Source organism: Notolepis coatsorum (assembly GCF_963971535.1).
Source record: "Notolepis coatsorum genome assembly, chromosome: 17".
NCBI classification, from domain to species: domain Eukaryota; kingdom Metazoa; phylum Chordata; class Actinopteri; order Aulopiformes; family Paralepididae; genus Notolepis; species Notolepis coatsorum.
The window spans coordinates 101,833,074-101,855,149 of record NC_140181.1 but is presented as its reverse complement, the minus strand read 5'-3'; the positions used below and the strand labels follow the sequence as shown (position 1 = coordinate 101,855,149).

The 22,076-nt window shown below is 42.1% G+C and overlaps 1 protein-coding gene across 1 annotated transcript in view; it reads left to right on the top strand.

Annotated features, from left to right (window-relative positions):
• lemd1 (LEM domain containing 1) overlaps positions 1–15,407 on the top strand; it is a gene marked incomplete at both ends in the record, with an annotated part of 33,328 nt that extends 17,921 nt beyond the window's left edge. The window contains 4 exons of the mRNA XM_084333592.1: positions 1,537–1,647; positions 2,036–2,100; positions 11,898–11,962; positions 15,080–15,407. Of these exons, the coding sequence (XP_084189718.1) occupies positions 1,537–1,647; positions 2,036–2,100; positions 11,898–11,962; positions 15,080–15,407 (569 nt within the window). The remainder of the gene's footprint in view (positions 1–1,536; positions 1,648–2,035; positions 2,101–11,897; positions 11,963–15,079) is intronic.
• Positions 15,408–22,076: the final 6,669 nt, after the last annotated feature.

Below are 22,076 nucleotides of genomic sequence, written 5' to 3'. Positions count from 1 at the left end.
GGCAGGTGCGCTTGGCCGGGGGAGTGGACCTTCTGTTAGGTGCTGGATTCCAGTGGAGTGGACCTTCTGTTAGGTGCTGGACTCCAGTGGAGTGGACCTTCTGATAGGTGCTGGACTCCAACCCAGTGGAGTGGACCTTCTGTTAGGTGCTGGACCCAGTGGAGTGGACCTTCTGTTAGGTGCTGGACCCAGTGGAGTGGACCTTCTGTTAGGTGCTGGACCCAGTGGAGTGGACCTTCTGTTAGGTGCTGGACTCCAACCCAGTGGAGTGGACCTTCTGTTAGGTGCTGGACCCAGTGGAGTGGACCTTCTGTTAGGTGCCGGACTCCAACCCAGTGGAGTGGACCTTCTGTTAGGTGCTGGACTCCAACCCAGTAAAGTGGACCTTCTGTTAGGTGCTGGACCCAGTGGAGTGGACCTTCTGTTAGGTGCCGGACTCCAACCCAGTGGAGTGGACATTCTGTTAGGTGCTGGACCCAGTGGAGTGGACCTTCTGTTAGGTGCCGGACCCAGTGGAGTGGACATTCTGTTAGGTGCTGGACCCAGTGGAGTGGACCTTCTGTTAGGTGCTGGACCCAGTGGAGTGGACCTTCCGTTAGGTGCTGGAACCAGTGGAGTGGACCTTCTGTTAGGTGCTGGACCCAGTGGAGTGGACCTTCCGTTAGGTGCTGGACCCAGTGGAGTGGACCTTCTGTTAGGTGCTGGAACCAGTGGAGTGGACCTTCCGTTAGGTGCTGGACCCAGTGGAGTGGACCTTCTGTTAGGTGCTGGACCCAGTGGAGTGGACCTTCTGTTAGGTGCTGGAACCAGTGGAGTGGACCTTCTGTTAGGTGCTGGAACCAGTGGAGTGGACCTTCTGTTAGGTGCTGGACCCAGTGGAGTGGACCTTCTGTTAGGTGCTGGACCCAGTGGAGTGGACCTTCTGTTAGGTGCTGGAACCAGTGGAGTGGACCTTCTGTTAGGTGCTGGACAGTGGAGTGGACCTTCTGTTAGGTGCTGGACAGTGGAGTGGACCTTCTGTTAGGTGCTGGACAGTGGAGTGGACCTTCTGTTAGGTGCTGGACAGTGGAGTGGCCTCTGGCAGGGAAGCTGAGCTCTTGCCCTAAACCTGTATTCCACAGGGCAGCGGGAAAAAACTGTTTATTTATCTTAGTCAGGGGAGTGCCATGGTTTCTCCATAGAGCCCCCCCCGCAGCTCAACGCAGGTAGGGGGCAATTCGGTCACGTGATTCAGCAGGTACGGCCGATTGGCTCAACATTGTGTTTATAAACAAGAAACCTATATCTATAGTTTGTCTCTGGGTCTGTTTTAGTGCGAGTAGCTTGCTTCACCATCTTTGCTATGCTAGCATGACCATATGGCACCACACTGTCCCACCTGTGTTGGCCTGGTACGAGAGACAGACAGACAGACAGACAGACAGACAGACAGACAGACAGACAGACAGACAGACAGACAGACAGACAGACAGACAGACAGACAGACAGACAGACAGACAGACAGACAGACGGGTTTATTTTGTGTTTGTGCTACAGCCTCCACCAGGGCCCTGTACGAGAGAAAACTGACAACGCTGCAGGGTGATGAGCCCATACTGAACCAGTACTCTGACCACGAGGAGGAGGAGGAGGAGGAAGAAGAGAAAGGTGGGTAGTACATGACTGTGTATATTGTTAGAATTGGGGTTAGATGCATATGTCATTAGGTTCATATTAGCCTTTTATAAATATTGATTATCAGTCAATGCCAGGTGTTGAAAGGTTGCTTGGTCTGATTTATTTCCTTCCTTCCTTCAAAGTATACGGCAGTTTTATTATTTAATTGGACCTTTGCACTGAAGAACCATATTAAGTGTTGTTGTTACTCTGAAAACTTAAAAGGGAGTTATGTGGTTCTCTGTCTGAGGTACTCAATTGTTCATCAACATTTTCAGCAATGTTTCTTCCCTGTAATCTGTCTTAAACATTTAAAATTTGACAGATGGTGAATATTTGCATGGCATAGTCATGCTCAGGTATTCTTCTACAACTGCAGGTTCAGAACAAGCAGCAGAGGAAGTTACTTCACACGTGGATCAGGACCTGCAAGAGAGCAGCCAGGTGAGAGAGATAACATCATGTTATCATTAGTAAATGGTAAATGGCTGCATTTATATAGCAGCTTTTATCCAAAGCGCTTTACAATTTGCTCCTCTAATTTTACCCATTCACTCACACATTCACACACCGATGGCGGAGGCAACCATGCAAGGTGCCAACCTGCTCATCGGGAGCAATTAGGGGTTAAGTGTCTTGCTCAAGGACACTTCGACACGCTGCCCGGGAGGAGCGGGAATCGAACCGGGAACCTACGGATTGCCAGACGACTGCTCTACCCACCTGAGCCACTGTCGCTCCACAAAGTCAATGAGGATAACCTGATGTTATCAGTAGAGTCCGCTCTCCACACAACACTCTCAAACACACTGTAGCGGCAGTTTTTACAGGGTGTGGACTTCATTTTGATGTTTGATCTCTATTTGATAACCTCATATTATGATATAGATTACTGAATGTAATCTACACGTTCTCAAATTGTTTTGCGATTATGATCTTTCTTTACCCATTCACTCATAATACAGGTCTTGGATTCCGCCATTGGTCCACTGTACTCTGTTGGTGTCTGTGTATAAGATCTGGTCTGTAGTGCCACCGAGTGGTCATTGATTGTAACTGCAACCTCTGGCTCCAGCGGAGCCATGCAGCCCATGGCCCATGGCCCATGCAGTCTCTGGTCTGGAGGATGGTGTGGTGGCAGACCAGGCTGCAGAAACAAATTAGTGGGGGGGCATAACATTTTCTCGGGGGGGCACAATGGTTTTTCAACACAGGTTCCCTTTTATACGTTTCAGCTGGGACAACGGCGCTGTGGCTTGCTTGGCGCTGCCCACGGTGCTGAACTAAACAGCAGAGAGGCAATTGAAAAATCTAATTTCTCTATCTTAAGAACATTCACTTATACAAAAACAGACTGAACGGATATATATAACAGACCTGCTGGGGCAGCGGACTGAGAGCAGGGGACACAGACAGGCTGGATAAGATGGTCAGGAAGGCCAGTAGCGTGGTTAGGGTGTAGCTGGACGCCCTAGCGAGGGTGGCGGAGAGGAGGAGCCTTGTTAAGCTCCAGGCCATCAGGGAAAACCCCTCCCACCCACTATACACAGACTTGGCTGACAGGAGGAGCATGTATTGTTATAGGCTCACACTACCTAAATGCAGCACTGAACGGCACAGGAAGTCCTTCATTCCGACAGCCATCAGACTATACAATGCATCACTGTGCCTCACTGCATCACTGAGCACAGAGTGACAGTTACCATCTTCCTGGACTCTTACTTTTTAAACAGCACTGTGCAATATTACACCTACTGTAGACTTCAGTATATTTTTACTGTATTTATTTACTGTATCTTTTATTCTATTTTCATTCTATTTCATTTTATTCTATTCTTAGGCCATTTGTTTTGTTATTCTTATTCGTGACTTGTTCTGTCTAAATGTTTAATGTTGAGTGATTTGGAGTGTCAAATTTCCCTCAGGATAATACATTTCTATTCTATTCTATTCTATATCTTTGAAAAGTCCATTTATTCAACACTTCTGAATTCACTGACAAACTGAACTGAACTGACAAAAATAAGGTGCATAAAAAAGCAAACAAAATTCCTCCACAGGCTACTCACCATCATTAGTAGAGCGGCAAGCGGCGTTTGGGGACAGAGTGAAATCTTCTTAAAACACTACCCCTCCACTCATTCCTGAACTTTTTTGTTAAGTCCTTCTCAAATGCCAACTGAATTAAATTGGCCTTGCGTCGATGAAGATAAGATAAGATAAGATATTCCTTTATTGATCCCCTTGGGGAAATTCAGGCATCATAGCAGCATGGGGGGGAGGGGGGGGGGGGGGTACAGGTAGTAAAAACAACACAGTGTACAGGTAGTAAAAACAACACAGGCAGTGTAAACAATTTGGTCAATATGGTCAATATAATTTACTATCTGACTAGTATCACGGTATCCACTGAAATATACATTATTCACAGTATCACAGTATCACAGTGTCCACATAAGGTGCAGTAAGCCTAAGGTAGTGTAGGTTGTCCTCCTTGGGTTCCTAAGTCCCAGGTCAATGTCTGGTAGCAGTCGCTGTCGCTGCCCCCTGTTGTGGAGCCTGGAGGCTGCTAGTCGCTGCCCACTGTTGTGGAGCCTGATGGCCGCTGGTATGAAGGACTGTCCGAGGCGGTTAGTTGAGTGTCGTGGGGGAATGAGTCTGTGGCTGAACGAGCTTCTCATCTTGACTAGCTCGTCGTAGAGGGGGTGGTAGGGGTTCTCCATGATGGCAGCCAGCTTCCTTATCATCCCCCTCTCTGCCATCACCTCAAGTCTAGGTAGCTCGACTCCCACCACGGAGCTAGCCTTCCTCACCAGCTTGTTGAGCTTGTTGGTGTCCCTTGAGTTGATGTAGCCTCCCCAGCATGCTACAGCATAGAAGAGGATGCTGGCCACAACAGACTGGTAAAAAGACTGCAGCAGTCTGTTGCACACATTGAAGGACCTGAGTCTCAGGAAGAACAGCCTGCTATGTCCCTTCCTGTAGAGGGCCTCTGTGTTATCCGACCAGTCCAGTTTATTGTCCAGGTGTACCCCAAGGAACTTGTATGAGTCCACCATCTCCACATCCACCCCTCGGATGGAGATGGGAATCAGGGGGGGCCTCTTCTTGCCCCTCCGGAAGTCCACCACCAGGTCCTTGGTCTTACTGGTGTTGAGTTGGAGGTGGTTGCTGTCGCTCCACCCCACGAAGCTCTCCACCAGGGCTCTGTACTCCTCCTCATCATCGTCGGTGATGTAGCTTACGATGGAGGAGTCGTCTGAGAACTTCTGCAGGTGACACCCGCTTGAGTTGCGGCAGAAGTCTGAGGTGTAGAGGGTGAAGAAGAAGGGTGACAGCACATACTAAGGCGATGTTCTGTAAAGATGTTCTTGAGGGTAGAAAACGAATTCTCACAGAGTGCCGTGCTAGCTTCAGTAGTGTTGTTGTTGACATCAGTGCCCACTAGGGCTGTCCCCGACTAAGCATTTGGACACCCTGAAGAAGGCCATGTAGGCCGAAACATGTTGGACTTTTAAAAGATTTTTCTAAATAATGTAAGCTACTTATTAAAGGCTTTTTAAAAACTGTAGAGCTGCCTTGGATTTCAACCTTTCTTATATAAGCGAATCCTACCCCGGATTTAATCCAAAGAGCACCTACCTGAAACAAAATAAGAACGCTGAAGCCCTCTCCATATCCTTTGTTCTGTAAGCATTTGGATAGTCGACTTTGATTGACAAAAAAAAAAAAAATCTTTTTTTTTTAGGGTGGGCACAGCTGACTCAGTGGGCGGGCCAGGCCCCCCAATGCCCGCCCATGGCGCCGGGTCTGTGTGGTGGGGTAATTACACTTAACCTGTACATCTTATTATTATATAGTTGGGTATGATCTGAATGCCCAGAGGAAGATGTGATGGCTGTACTTTTATAACCTTGACAGAACCACTGGAATGAAGTATAGTATTTTGGAGGAAGTGGTTTGTTTTGATCTGTTTTCAACAGGCCCAGTTGCACTACGACAACAATTATTATCAGCAGTACTTTCCACCGTCGTCTAGACCGGTAAATCCCACAGATCTTCCCATTCATTTACACAGAATACTGTAAATATTCTGTGGAAATTCCTTTTGGAAGTGGAATTTAGATTTCCGTTTTGACCCGGCCAAGTATCATTACATTAGGTAGTCGACTGATCTGCAAATTTTGGCCAATCAAAGTCGACTATACAAATCCATAGTCGGGGACAGGCCTATAATCCACAGACCTTGTTGTGAGCAGTTTCCTGTAGGAACTAATATAATCCAGACCTTGTGAACAGTTTCATGAAGAAACTAATATAATCCAGACCTTGTGAACAGTTTCATGAAGAAACTAATATAATCCAGACCTTGTGAGCAGTTTCATGTAGGAACTAATATAATCCAGACTTTGTGAGCAGTTTCATGTAGGAACTAATATAATCCAGACTTTGTGAGCAGTTTCATGTAGGAACTAATATAATCCAGACCTTGTTGTGAGCGGTTTCCTGTAGAAACTAATATAATCCAGACCTAGTTGTGAGCGGTTTCATGTAGGAACTAATATAATCCAGCCCTTGTTGTGAGCGGTTTCATGTAGGAACTAATATAATCCAGACCTAGTTGTGAGCGGTTTCATGTAGGAACTAATATAATCCAGACCTTGTTGTGAGCAGTTTCATGTAGAAACTAATATAATCCAGACCTTGTTGTGAGCAGTTTCCACAACCATAAACTTGATGGTTGTGTACTTGATGTTGTGTGTGTGCATCAGTGAAAATGTAAGTGCACATACAGAGCGATAAACATGTTCATTTATGGTTCATAGTTGTATTTATTATTAGATAACATGTTTAGATAACATCTTTCCTTTGTTGTTTAGATTTATGGTTGATTTCAGTATAGTTGACATATTCTTTGTAGCCCAGTTGTGAAACTTGGGGCATGAAAGAAGATGCTTAAATTAGTAATAATTGATGGAAGTATATTTTCTATTGATGCATATTTGTAGTGCATTTATTTACTGTCAAGCTTGGATGATAATTCCAAGTAATCATAATTATGGCGCCAGTTGGACGCTCTAGTAGCACACCATGTAACGCGCTGCGTCGCGAAACGGTCAACCCAGGTTCGACTTTGCCAAATGTCTTCCCCCCGCTCTGTCTCTCCTAAAAATAATAAAAATCTACCAAAAACATAATTAAAATACAAAAATTAAATAAATTATGGCGCCAGTCAAAACAACGGAAGCGTTTTTCCACTAGTATGTGGTTATTGGACCTTGTGGCTGTGTCTCAGTACTAGTGAGGTAGCTTCCTTTCACCTTGTTTCCTAACTAGAAATCTTCCTAACAAGGGACCTTATTTGACTGTAGGTAACCTGTAACAGTCAAACATTTTTAAATGTACCTTTTATTTTTTTTTGACACTAATGTTTTGGTTTGCGTGAGTCGGAAGCAACGTCACTGCACTGTGTTATGCGCCCATGTTAGTTAGTTAGCCCACCGCTTCTTTTCACCTGGCAGCGCGGACTCTCACTGGGGGAGTGTAACGTGTGGAAGGATCACACTATCTCCCCCAGATCCTTCCCTCGCTGTGCAGGCGCCCCGACCGAACTGTAGGAGTCGCTGTTTACAACGACCAGGACCCACCCCACCGGCTTTCCCACCCGCTGACCAAGCCGGAGGTACCGCAGCTGGATTCAATCCCACTGTCTCTGCGGTGGTAGACAGACGCTTAGTCCGCTGCCCTACCGGCCGCGCCCGTAGCTCTGCATTTTAAATGTAAGGAGTAAAAAGTATATTTTTTTTCTCAAAGTATACAAACCTAATAATACTCGAGTAAAGTACAAATCCCCCAAAACAGTACTTAAGTATTGTAATGAAGTACAATTACTCAAGTACTTTACACCCCTGCAAAAAGGGCACTTAACCCACCAACACCCAGGGCTAGATCCACAAAGAATGGATTGCACGGTGCTACATGTTATCGTCTGGCTGGCGTGCAGAATGTGAAGCTATTACCCTAGCAGGTATATGCGCTTTTATGTAGCGGCCTACAACTGGTGTCATGGCTCTGCTTTGTTATTGCATCGTATCGGGGGTGAGGGGTCATGAGGGGTGGACTTGATATGCATGACCTTGGTGGGCTCTAGGTCAACTCCTGAAAAGGGGGTCAATGTCAGACTTTGCAATCAAAAGTTAGGGGGCTAATAACCCTTGCCATAATTTCAGTGCGCCCCCTAACTTTTGATTGCAAGGTCTGACATTGACCCCCTTTTCAGGAGTTGACCTAGAGCCCACCAAGGTCATGCATATCAAATTTGGTCAATGTCAGACCTTACAATACACTGTAAGGCACTGTAAGGCTACGGATCTGCCTCACTTCCAGTGATGAAGCTAAGCTATGCTAACGGAGCGTCTATTCCCAAAGCTAAATGCACGCACAGAGACAAAAAAGGTATGTATCTTCTTGTCTAACTCCAGGGAAGATGTTAAATAAGCTAATTTCCCAAAATGTTGGAGTTCCCCTTTAAGCAGTACTGTATATTTATATATCTTGTATCATAAATGTCTGGATGTAACAGTACTGTATATATCTACTCCAGTGCCCTGACAGATTCGGCCATCAGACGTTGCTTGCGTGTAACGGAGATGTATCTTGTTATTTAGTTAGGCCTACTGGACATTTTCGTTGATGTTTATTTATTAAGTTGATATAAACCGTGTTTCGAACGTTTTTGAGGTTGTTAAATACATGCTTTTGATTTATTTAAGTGGCGAGTGACGTTTTATTCGTTGTCCGCTTATTTCTCGCAGGAGAGATGCAATGTTGAGGAGATCCCGATTCCGAAACAAAATAAGGCGAGCCCTTATCACAAACTGTTCCAAAGATATTTAATGTTTAGCTAAACATGTCTAGTGTTGCGCCCAGCTTCAGTTAAAAGCCAAATTGCATTCTAAAAAAAAAAAAAAAACATTCTTTTTACTCCTTACATTTAAAAAGCAGACCTACAAAGTACAAATCTGACGGGTCCAACCATTTTAATTAGTATATTTGTTTCTCTGGCCGAACTAACGTTAACGTTATTAATCCTGCGGCCGCACCTTATTTAAAAACAGCCAATCAAATCCCCATCAATGGAAAATTAACCCACCCATACTGATTGGTCCTTGTGCAAGACTAGAAAGCGGGGATCTTTGATTAAACACCGGCTATCAGAAGAATAGACAGTCAGAAAAAAAGTTTTTTTACTTGCATTTTTTTAGTACCTAAGTACATTTAAAAGTAGAAACTTTTTTACTCTTACTCAAGTGTGTTTTTAGCCAGATACTCTAACTTTTACTTGAGTAAGATTTTGAGACGGTACCCATACTTTCACTTAAGTATAATTTCTGGGTGCTTTTTACACCCCCTGGTTATGTGTTTACCCTGTTTAACTGTGGAAACAGGCGGAACTCTCCTCTGGTGCAGACGGGGCGAGGAACGGCAGTTATGAGCAGGGTCAAGGGTCAAGGCTCCACAGGGTGAATGGTGCTTTTTATTTTATTAAACATATTTTAAAGCAGACAAAAAAAACATGTGGAGAATTATATAATGCAATATAAACATTATCAAAATAAATTTAAGAAAAGCAAAATTTATTAAAAGAAAAACCGAAATGGAAATATATAAGTAAACAGCAGTTATTTTTTTTTTTAACCATCCGTCCCACGTGTTCTTGACAGCTCACAAGTGTTGGTTGCACCATAGTTCTGCCCCTCTGAATGAACCTCAGTAAATATGCAATTTAACTGATAGATACACAAAATGTATGTATTTGTGTTTTCATTTCTGCTAAATAAGTATGTACATTTTGTTTGGTTTGGTAAACATTGCGCTATGAACAGTCTTATCAGTGTACTGTAGGCCTATGTGTGTAGGGGCGGTACAATACAAGTTTTCTTCTTCCTGTTTCTTTCGGCCATGGGATTTAGTGGATCATATTAAGTGAACGATATGTACTGAAGACACAGTTGGACTGTAACAATTCCATGTACGAATAAATAAAAATGAAATGAAAAATAGCCTGATCATTGATTGATGGAGTAATATGGGGTTCTTAACCTGATAAATCAAAAGGATGTATGTAAACATAACGTATACATCTATGCAAATGCATATTGTGGTGGAATTTCAGCCAACAATGACCCAGTTGGAACTGAAAGAATGATTACTTGAATCAAGGATAGAAGCTGATAAGCTAAATGTATTATCTGTGCAGAGTCTCACTTCAGTTTACAAGGTGTAGCTGAAAAGACCCCCGATTGAAGATCGGACTCGGTTTAAATGCAGAGAGACAGGATACCGGGGGCTGCCCAGATTCAGAAATGTCTAAGAAGCTGCGCTTCGTATGTTAATAGTGGAATTGAGACATCATGACATGGCTATGTCTGGGGGGGGGGGAATGCAAACTTACAATTTCTAACAGGAAACAAGCTTCCTGTGTTGCAACGGGCAGTTGTATCCTTATGTTTTACGTATGGCAGGATGTGTGGGGGTGTGAAAGTAACAACTCTCTGTCTCCTTGCATCTTTACGAAGAAATATAGAACATAACAACTTTTTTTTTATTTTTCAAATTTCAACAGAAGTGCATTGTAGACATTTTCTCAGCAGGGTTGGGTAGGCGGACACTGTACACTGTACAAGCAAAAATGTACATTGGAATATTGACAAAGCCATACTTGATAATTTACTGTACATTGGAGGGGGTTGGGTTAGGACATTTGCAGGGGCCAGTTTCGAATTGCAGTCTCCCGTAGGTGTTCTTTGACAGTGGTTTTGAAAGTGGGTAGTGATTCACATTCCTTTACAGCTTTGGGTAGGGCGTTCCACATTGATGTGACATAATTGCGAAACGTGTTTAGTCCCTTGTTTGAGCCGAATCTGGGTTTAACATGATTTATGGAGCTCCCTCTGGTGTTGTGATCGTGGTATTCACTGACCTTTGTGAAGTATTTTGACATGTACATGGGTACCTTGGTCGTGTAGTGTATCTTGTAGACCAGGCCCATTGCAAGTTGCTGTACTCTGTCGTCTACTCTAAGCCATCCTAGGTTGTCAAAGTGGGCAGGGGTGAGGTGGGTTCTAGGAGTAAGGTCAAGCAGTAGTCTGACCAGTTTGTTTTTAGATGTTTAAATGTAAAGAAGTAGTTACATTTATTTTACATTACATTTACATTTATACTGTCTTTGGCCCTTTGAGGGCAACCATAATGCTGCCCTCTGTGAAAATGTGTTTGACACCCCTGTAGACTAATGGGGATCCATAAAATAAACAAATATAAACAAATAGTTTGAAATAATTTATAAACCAAACAAAGGAGGGTGTACTACTTTTCCACTTGCTACAATGATTATGTTTACCCAAAAGAATGAGCATATTAATCAATTCAGAATATGGATGAGTTGAAATTATTCATGTGTACCATATAAGAAGTATTTTTATTTACCATTTTTTCCTAGCAGGACATGCAAATGGTGGACAAGTACACCATGACTAACCTGTCCCTGAACGACACACCCACGGCTTCCCATTACCTGCAAATCGAGGCACAGAATCTCCTTGCTGACTTAATTCTTATTTCCTTTACACTGCTTTTCTTATCATTCACTTGACGGCATTGTGCAAAGTCTACAGCGGGCACTTTAGTTGGTGGTTAATGGATAACTGACTCAGTAAGTTGTATGATGTTAGTGTTGCAGGCTATTCAAAACCAAAACCCATGAATTTAGGACACGTGCACAGTGTTATGTTTCATTATCTGTAGTGAGCATGCTTTCCTGGGAAAAGGTGATGCAGTGTTGTCTGTTGTGCGTTAACTACAGCAGTGGTTCTCCACCTTGTGGTACACAACCCCTGGAACCACAGGGATGTCTGTTTGTAACCCCTTGTAACTCTTAATACTGAATTATTTTACTTGACCCTTTTCAGGCTATTTAATTCACGGGTGGAGGAGGACTTTAGACATACAATATTCTTCATTTCACAAGAAAATAATAATCTATGCCAAAAATGTATACACATTGATGTTGTATATCTTTTTGGTCTATAAATAAACCTTCATCACCCTTTCCTGCCCACATGATTGGCTAGGCGTTCTGCCTCTGTGGGCCACTGGGTGACTGGCTGCAGGCAGACTGTCTTATTTCTTGTTTGTCTGTGATTTGTATGCTGTATGTTTTAATATTCTATCATCCCCAGGCATCTGTGGCAGATGTTCTCAAGGAGATGTTTCCAGATGCTGCATACACACCATCTGGCATCAGGCAAGTACTGTATGTATATATATTTGATTTGATTGTATTAGGGATCCCCATTAGCTGGTGCGATAGCAACCAGCTAGTCTTCCTGGGGTCCACACACAAAAAACATACAAAAACAATCACTTTTGCAAAAAAAATTAAATATTAAAAGTCAGTACACACAATGCAGAATGAACCTACTGTAACAATTAATATAGCTAAAATTACATTTGTGTAAAACAAAAACAAAAAATTACTTTACAGTGTTAAAAACAATTTAAAAACTATTTAAGATTCTTTTTAAAAGTGAATCTACTTAAAAATGCAGCAGAGGTTCCGAGGCAGGCCATTCCAAAGAGTTAATGCTCTAAAAATAAAAGATCTCCTTAAAGCGTTGGTTTTAGGACCTGGCAATTCAAGCTGCCCACTACTGGAACCTCTAGTGTAATGCTCGTGCACAGTATTACTAAAAACAATCTGATTATGTATAAAAACAGGAGTTTTACTGCTCATGACCAACTTGAACAGCACAAGTATAAGACAATCTATTTTCAACGTTAAGCCAAGAGAGGCGGGCATGCATACGGCTCACATTAGACCTTAGTGAGCAGCCCAGTACCAACCGTGCTGCCCTGTTCTGGACCACCTGGAGCTTCCTGAGGTCACCACTGGCAGCAGATGACCACATCGCAGAGCAATAGTCAAGATGACATAAAACTAAACTTTGCACTATCTGACATAAAAGGGGACGGGCAACAAAAGAAGCACATTTCCTGGAAATACCAATTGCTCTTCCCATTTTTAAAACAATATAATTAATATGCTGAGACCAAGACAGAGTGCAATCCAGCATCACTCCAAGGAGTTTAGTACTTTCAACTTGTTGAACTGCTGAATTACACAAGTTTAAATTAAGCTTTGGATTTGTAGGATAACCTGTGCCTTGTTTCCAGCACAATACATTTAGTCTTGGAGATATTAAGGACAAGTCTATTACATACTACCCAGCAGGGGAGGAAACTAACTTTTTGGCTTACCAGACAACTGGCGAGTATCTGATTTTTTTTACCAGCCAAACAGATTTTTTACCAGACAAAAAAAATCGCTAATTGTGATAATTACTTCTTTGTATGTCAAGCCGCGTCAATGTTGTGTATGCATCTGGGTAGGCACACTGTGCCTTTAAGACAGCACGGTGGTCTTACGACAGTGCTGTGAAGTACCATCAAGTGTTGTGGTAACGTCAGTTGGGTTGGTGTGCTGTTGTGCACAGTGCACTGGTTGAGCTAGCCCCTTTCGTGACTGCGATGTGCAAGCCAGGGGCTTTTGAGCATGAAATAAAATGTCTAACCTTACGTCGTAGTCCGGTGCTTTTTTGGAAACATTATAGTCATAACAGATACACCTAGCTGGCTGCTTTGAGCACACGGGGCTAACGTTAGCTAGCAATCAGCTATAGCTAAAACGCTAACTAGAAGCTAACCACTGTATACAGTTCCAGTAGACTAACATTACACCTCTGTGATTTAAATGTGTCCTTAGTAACTTATACTCGAGGGTTGTACTAGGGTTGGATGCAGTTCCCCGTTGGTCAGTCTGTCTGTTTTCCATCTTCTGCTGTGTTTAACGTTATCTGTTTGCGAGTGCTCCTGATGGCTAGCCTAGTACCGCGGGACTTTTATTATTATATGTCCGCGGGTTGGCCAGTACTGCGCAAACGTTTATTAAACATTATATGTCCGCGGGTGGTCTTGTGCAGTGCTCTCGTGGCACTGTCAACTAAAGCGAACACTCAGAAGACGCGCACCGTTTGCCAGTGCAGTGATTGCAGAATGTTTTATTTTTTTGTATACTCGCCAGCAGGGGAGGAAACTAACTTTTTGGCTTACCAGCCAACTGGCAGGTATCTGATTTTTTTTACCAGCCAAACGTAAAAAATACTAGCATTTGGCCAGTAAAGTGGCCTAATTTCCTCCCCTGCTACCCAGTCATGCACAACTTTAAGTTCTCTACTCAAAACTTCATTAAGTACATTGCATGATGGTGCAGCGTAATACAATGTTGAATCATCTGCATAAAGAACTGTTGTAGCACATTTGGTAGCCCAGGATAGGTCATTAGTAAATACAGAGAAGAGCAAAGGTCCTAGGCAACTTCCTTGCGGCACGCCACACTCTAGACCTCTGCTACTGGACAGGCTGCCATTTAGATACACCTTCTGTGATCTAGAGGACAAATAACTTAATATATAATATATATATATATACCCAGAAGCCGTACACAATGATATATTTTAATATAGAGGAAAAGTTAATTTATTTCAGTAATTCAATTCAAAAAGTGAAAATCATATAGCCTACTATAGATTCATTACACACAGAGTGCAATATGTCAAGCCTGTATTTCGGAACATTTTGATGATTATGGCTTACAGCTAATGAAAACCCAAAATTCAGTATCTGAGAAAATCTTTATATTAGATAAGACCAATAAAGAAAAATATATATATATATATTACAGAAATACTTGGTCGGGGCTCCTTTTGCATGAATCAATGTGGCCTGGAGGCAACCAATATATTTCCTCAATATTCAAATTTATTGAGATGCACATGTATGCCATGGTTAAACCGATTAAAAAATTTGAATATTTAATGTGGAGTTGTATGTACCATCATCCCTTTATCCCAATACAACCCTCATCCCTTTATCCCAATACAACCATCATCCCTTTATCCCAATACAACCATCATCCATTTATCCAAATACAACCCTCATCCCTTTATCACAATACAACCCTCATCCCTTTATCCCATTACAACCCTCGTCCCTTTATCCCAATACAACAATCATCCCTTTATCCCAATACAACCCTCATCCCTTTATCCCAATACAACCCTCACCCCTTTATCCCAATACAACCCTCATCCCTTTATCCCAATACAACCCTCATCCATTTATCCCAATACAACCCTCATCCCTTTATCCCAATACAACAATCATCCCTTTATCCCAATACAACCCTCATCCCTTTATCCCAATACAACCCTCACCCCTTTATCCCAATACAACCCTCACCCCTTTATCCCAATACAACCCTCATATATAATCAACTTGACCTTGACCTTCTGCTGTATTTCAGTGCCACCCGACGGAGGCCCATCAAGGGTGCAGCAGGGCGACCCGTCCAGCACCAATACCACCAGGTCCCCGTGACCCCCGTGACCCCTGTGACCCCGGGGCGTGGCCTCGTGCCTCTGTCGGCACAGGTCGTGATCTTCCTCGTCGTGGCGTCGTGCCTCTTCTACCTCGTTTATGCGTACATCGAGGGCGGCGGCTTGGGTAATCAGTTTGTGGCCTTACTGGATGACCTGAGTCTGCTGCTGTCGGACGGAGAGGAGGGGCTGTCGCTTCAGTCTGAGACTCTGGTGGACACGCCCCCGCTGGACACGCCCTCTGCTCAGGAGTAACCGTGGTAACGTCAGAGGAGCTTGTCATCTTCTTCAGCCCTTCATGTGGGCTTTCAGCTGGGAGGAGGTTAATTTGGCTAACTGCTCCGTGCTTCTTGGCCCGGTCTGAAAGGTTTTACCAAGCCAGCGAGCCAGGATGATTTAATATGTTCAGGGAAATTATTAGACTTGTGTTTTAAACACCCGGCTGTATTTGTATCTCTCGTGGATCAAAAGAGGACAAAACAGTTTTAGATTTCATACTAAAGATACGTGTGTTGTGTGATTAAAGCCTCAGGTTGGGCACATCCATGGCTCTTCACCCCCTTCCCAGAAAATAGTTCCAACGTACCTGAATAATAATAATAAGTTATAATCAGTGGAGTGGATTTAATTTTTTTTAATTTTAATTTTTGGTATTTGTTATTTTAACAGATGGGGTAGTAAATGGACTGCATTTATAAAGCGTTTTTTATCCAAAGCATTTTACAACTTATGTCTCACATTCACCCATTCACTCACACATTCTAAAACCGACGACGGAGGCAACCATGCAAGGTGCCGACCTGCTCCTTGGGAGCAGTTAGGGGGTTAAGTGTCTTGCTCAAGGACACTTCGACATGCTATACTGGGAGGAGCCGGAATCGAACCGGGAACCTTCCGATTACCAGACGACTGTAATACCACCAGGTAGTACGGTAGCATTATGTATGTCTTTGGTGTTTCTTTTTTATATACGGTAGTTGTATCAAGGTGTTTCAATAAAGGATGTTTTGCATCATGTTGGCATGGTCTACTGAATGCTAGTGGGTCATGGAATTGAAATGGCATGATATGGAAGATTGTTTTTGTGGTGTGGATATTCTGGTACAGTATGCAGGGTTCGCACAAGGTCCTTGAAGTGCTTAAAGTGCTTGCTGTTTGACAAAAAAAAGTCAAGGTCTGGAATTCCTTGAAACAGCCCATTTTTTATTAACAAGGTGCTTAAAAAGTCATGTTCATCCATGATGGAATTGTCCAGAATCAAAAATCAAATTTTTCTTTAATTTAAAGTGTAACTAATTGTCAGAAATTGGTTTTAACACTTTAGGTGCCAAAAATGATTAAAGTCGTTTCTGGGCCTAAGTCGTTCAGTGCCAAAAACTACTTAAGTCGTTTCTGGGTCGTTATTCCTTTTTTTCCGATATTTTTATTCATTATCCACCCAGGCAGCCTGTTGTTACCATATGGAATCAGTCTGAGGTCCCCAAGGTGCAATACCGGCCGCATCCCGCTAGGCGGTGGTATCGAGCACCCTTTGCAACCTTGTATCTTTCTCTATGGGACGGCCAAACGTCTCCGGTTTCATGTTTCCATGTGGGCGAGGGCAGCCGTTCTGCCGGTTCCATCGAAGCGCGTCAAAGAACCCCGATCCATATGCTCCATATAATATCGATTATGCCGTGGGCCAAATGGGCATTGGATGTACCAGATGGCGATCAAACAATTGGAATATTATTTTTGGAATACTCCCGATCACAGCTAAGAATGATCTGACGTACATTTTTGCTTGATCCTGCAATGCTTTTACACCGATCGGGCTGATAAGTGTTTTTAGTGTTCGATGCGAATGCCGTTACTGACAATCAAATAATCAGAAACGACCCCCCCCCCCCCCCCCCCCCCTAACATGCATTCATGATGGAACATAATACCTATGATATAGATTTGATTTCGGGATAATAGCGTATACAGGCAAGAAATGGCAATGTCTATAGTGGAATGAACGTATAGGGCTCTAACCTCTTAAGCCCGACGAGACCGGTCCCAAAATGACATCACGTCATAAGTCAATCTCTCCAGACTGTTTGACAAAAGTATCGTTTTATTTTTCAAACATATTCAAGTATAAACATAACCATGTCACAACAGCATTTATAATGTATATTATCGTCAATACGTCAGTTTACCAATAGGTTAAAACAGTGCTTCTAAAACTTTTTCTGTCAGGCCCCCCTTTGGCGGACCAAAATATTTTGCCCCCCCCCCCCCCCCCCGCCCCAACAAAATAGTCATGAAATGGGCCATGTTTAAATTTATTGAAATAACACCAATATCGTGACCTTTCAAATTGTGCAACCACTTTACAACTGTGCAATTGTGCAACAACATAACAATACAGTCCAATACACACTCAAAGACTGTGCTTTTTAAAAAATAGAGATCTTGTAACATTGCAATACAATTCAATTGACACTCAAGACTGCTTTTTCAAAAATAGAGACATCTTGTAACATTGCAATACAATTCAAGGACACTGCTTTAAAAAAAAAATATATATAGAAAACTTTGTGAAAAACGTGTGAAAAAACTTGTGAATGAACTTTGCAATTTGTGCAAAAAAAGAGAAAATGTAAGTAAATTATGTGAGTCATCACAGCATTAGTGGCTGCACTGAGCCTGTTTTGCACTGCACATCTTTTCAAAGCGAGGTTGCAGGCTTGATACTGCCACTCTCAAGTCATGCTCAATGTTGAGCTTAGACCTGTGCTTTGTCTTCAGTGAAGCAACAGCTGAAAATCCAATATCACAGAGATAGGATGTGGCGAAGGGAAGAAGGATGCCCACAGCCCTCTGCCCTATGAGTGGATGCTCCCTCTCCACACCAAGCCAGAATTCACTCAGTGTCTGAGCTGTAAACCTCAGCCTCAGGGTGGAGTCAGAGGTCATTTCGATGAGTTGCTCCTCTTCAGCAGAGCTGAAATCAGCAGGTGCTATAGATAGAGAGATACTTTATTTGTAATTAATTGCAAATTAAACACAACACGTTTCAGTTTTACAACAATCCATTCCAGCTAGATAGTAGCATATTATTATTATTATTATTATTATTATTATTATTATTATTATTATTATTATTATTATTATTATTATTATTATTATTATTATTATTATTATTATTATTATTATTATTATTATTATTATTATTATTATTATTATTATTATTATTATTATTATTATTATTATTATTATTTATTATTTATTATTTATTATTTATTATTTATTATTTATTATTTATTATTTATTATTTATTATTTATTATTTATTATTATTATTTATTATTTATTATTATTATTATATAATGTACAACATAAATAAAATGTATGTAGCCTACAGCACAAATGTCATAATTAGTCAGTCAATAACATAAAATACCAACCTGCTGCATTGAATGGATCCACCACCCAGTCATACTGAGCACTGTTGTTAGGGGGGAAGAGATGTGCTGCCTGAGACAGGGGATCACTGTGGTGACTTGAGAAACACTGCTTTCAGCAAACTCAGTCAGCTTCTCAAAGGCATCAGTCTTGTTCATCAAGGCGCCTGCCCCACATCTTCAGCTTTCCACTGAATGCAGTGATCTTGTTTGCCAGCTCAGGTAGGTATTTATCTTTGCCTTGAATTGAATTGAATAGAATACTTTATTTAGATGTTTGCAGAAAAAAAATCACATGACAGTAAGTACAAGGTCAACTAAATAGGATTAAAAAACCCAAGAAAGCCAATGGCTTGTTTCAATTGGGGTCCTTTTGTAATCAATTCATATTACATTTAGTGACAAACAGACAGACACTAGTCTACTCTAGTTTAGAGTAGACTTGACAGATACTAGAAGACAAAAAATATCAACATACCTTGAAGCTCAAGGTTTAATTCATTCAGCTTTCCAAAGACATCGCTGAGATAGGCCAGTTTCATCAGAAATTGTTCATAATTGAACTTGCTTGCAGCTTCTTGCATGCTCTCCTCCAAGAACACCCGAATCTCCTCTCGTAGTTCAAAGACTTGTGACAACACCTTCCCTCCCGAGAGCTACCTTGCCTCGCTGTGAAACAGCACTGCAGAATGGTCAGCTCCCATCTCACACAGCGCAGAGAACAGGCGCGCTTTCAGGGGTCGGGTTTTGATGAAATTTACCACGTTTATAACTTGTCACAATCTCATTCAGCTCAGGGCTAAGCTGTCTTGACGCTAGCGCCTCTGTGAATTTACAGTGCGTCCATTGCGCGTTTGGCGAGGCCGAGACCCCCTTGATGAGTGCCTGTAGCCCCCTCCTTTTCCCTGCCATGGCCTGCGCACGTCAGAGCAAAAGCCCACACAGTTCTCCCATTTCAGTCCATGTTCTGTCAGGTAACTGTCAATCATTTTGAAGATTTTTTTTATCTATCTAATAACACTTTAACCGTTAAAGTGTTATTAGATAGATAAAAAAAAAATCGTTTTGGTGTTGTTTATTTCGCAAAAGTCGACCATTTTGGAAATTGTATTTTCTTTTACGGCCATTTTGTACAGGACAGAGAGCTTTTAATGAGCGTTGTAATTTTTCCGAACGACACTTCCCAAGTGCCTCTATGGGGTTTCAAGCAAATTACTTCTGTATGAATTTTTTTTTATCTCTTACTACTCGGGATAATAAACAATTAGATTTGCAATTAGTTTCAAAATGTGGCACCCTGATAAAAATAAAAAAGCTACTGTACATACAGTAGATTTCATTATCTGTTATGCACGCATTGGCGTCGTTTCAGTAAAAGCCAAGGTATGGCAATTAGGGAGGGTGGGGGGGATTTTTTTGTCAAATCAGTTTAGCAATAGTCACTTTTAATGAGTTGTTTCTATACAATTCACATGACATTTAGGTATGACACAGGACTACAAAAGCATTTAGTATATAAATGTGTCAACAGACTAAAGCAGGGAACCACAATATTAAACCTTCAGTTTAATCATCTTCCCTTTATTCATTTCCTTGGATTTTTTTTGATACTGCCACTCAAGTCATGCTCAATGTTGAGCTTAGACCTGTGCTTTGTCTTCAGTGAAGCAACAGCTGAAAATCCAATATCACAGATTTTTTTTTCGCAGAGTTTGCTGATGGTGTCCATGTTGATTTACATGTTGTATTAACTCAAAGCTGTCCAGTAGGTTGATAAGCTCAATAGCCTTGGGGTCGTTCGTCTTATTTATATGAATATGCAGATCTCCATGTATGATTAATCTTTCACATCTAATGATACCAACTGAGATTAGCTCTGAGAATTCCTGCAGAAATATTGACGAGTATTTTGGTGGCCGGTACAATGTGATGATGAGCAAAGACAGTTCAGCCTTGAGCTCAATAGCAAGATATTCAAATGATGTAAATTCACCCATGTCAATGTCATTACATACAAACGATGTAGATAAAATAGTGGCAACCCCTCCCTCCCCCTTTCCTGTTTTGCCTTACTGATTGATAATACTACTTATAATTTGGAGGGCAGGCTTCTATCAGCGTTGTCACACCAGTAATGTAATTTAGCCAGGTCTCAACTAGGAACATGCATTGCAAATAATTTTCAGTTATCAGATCATTGATTAAGAAAGATTTGTTGCTCAACGATCTAACATTCAGAAGGGCCATTGTTAGTGATTTTGTGATGGGGGGTGAGGCCGGCCTTGGCTGAGCGATGATGGGTCTGAGGTTAGTAAGTGTTACAGTACGTGTCAAGCATTTCTTCTTGACTCTGATAGTAGTAAGAACAGGAACAGCATGGTTTAAACTGATAGCAGTAGTTTGGGGACAAGGTGGGACGTTTCGGAGGTTGCAGTTGTGGGCTGTCGATTTGAGATGTCATTTTCTCCTACGTGGATGATTAATTTCCTGGCTGCTGTGTTTTCAGATACTGTAGGATTTTTGGAATGTACTTTGTTATTTCACAGTTCCATCAGGGTAGCAGTATATCTGTATTTGTCTTATTGTTGATATGGCCTACAGCAGATTAACCTATTATCAGCGTTTGTTTTCCTGTTAGTCAGTGTGCTGCGGCCTGTTCTTTTTCTCAGGGCCAGGGTGTTTCCTACCCTTCGCTTGATGTTCATTAGGTACAAACATGAACCAGTTTAAAAATACAAAGACATGATTATCACCAAGTACAAACATGAATCAGTTTAAAAAGAGCTATAACGACATCATGATTCTCACCAGGTACAAACATGAACCAGTTTAAAAAGAGCTATAAGGACATCATGATTCTCACCAGGTACAAACATGAACCAGTTTAAAAAGAGCTATAAGGACAGGATTCTCACCAGGTACAAACATGAACCAGTTTTAAAAAGAGCTATAAACATGATTCTCACCAGGTACAAACATGAACCAGTTTTAAAAGAGCTATAAACATGATTCGCACCAGGTACAAACATGAACCAGTTTAAAAAGAGCTATAAAGATGATTCTCACCAGGTACAAACATGAACCAGTTTTAAAAGAGCTATACACATGATTCTCACCAGGTACAAACATGAACGTTAGGTTATGACTATAACCAAGTTCTGTTAATTAGGGGTGACGCTCGGCATCACTCATGCACTCCCTCGCGTACGTGCACGCGCACTGAATAAATTCCACAAATGTACCTTTAATATCAGTATTTGTCTGACCACACCCCTCGTTAGCTTACCTTCATAAGCAGGTGTGTGGTCACCTGCTCTCCTCCTTCCCAAGCTTTCACCACAAGGTGAGGTCAAGGGCTGCAGCGGCGTCGGATGCCGAGCGTCACCCCTAATTAACAGAACTTGGTTATAGTCATAACCTAACGTTCTGTATCATTTAGGGGATCCGCTCGACATCACTCATGCACATAGGGAGGCCGAGCGGAGCCACCGGCC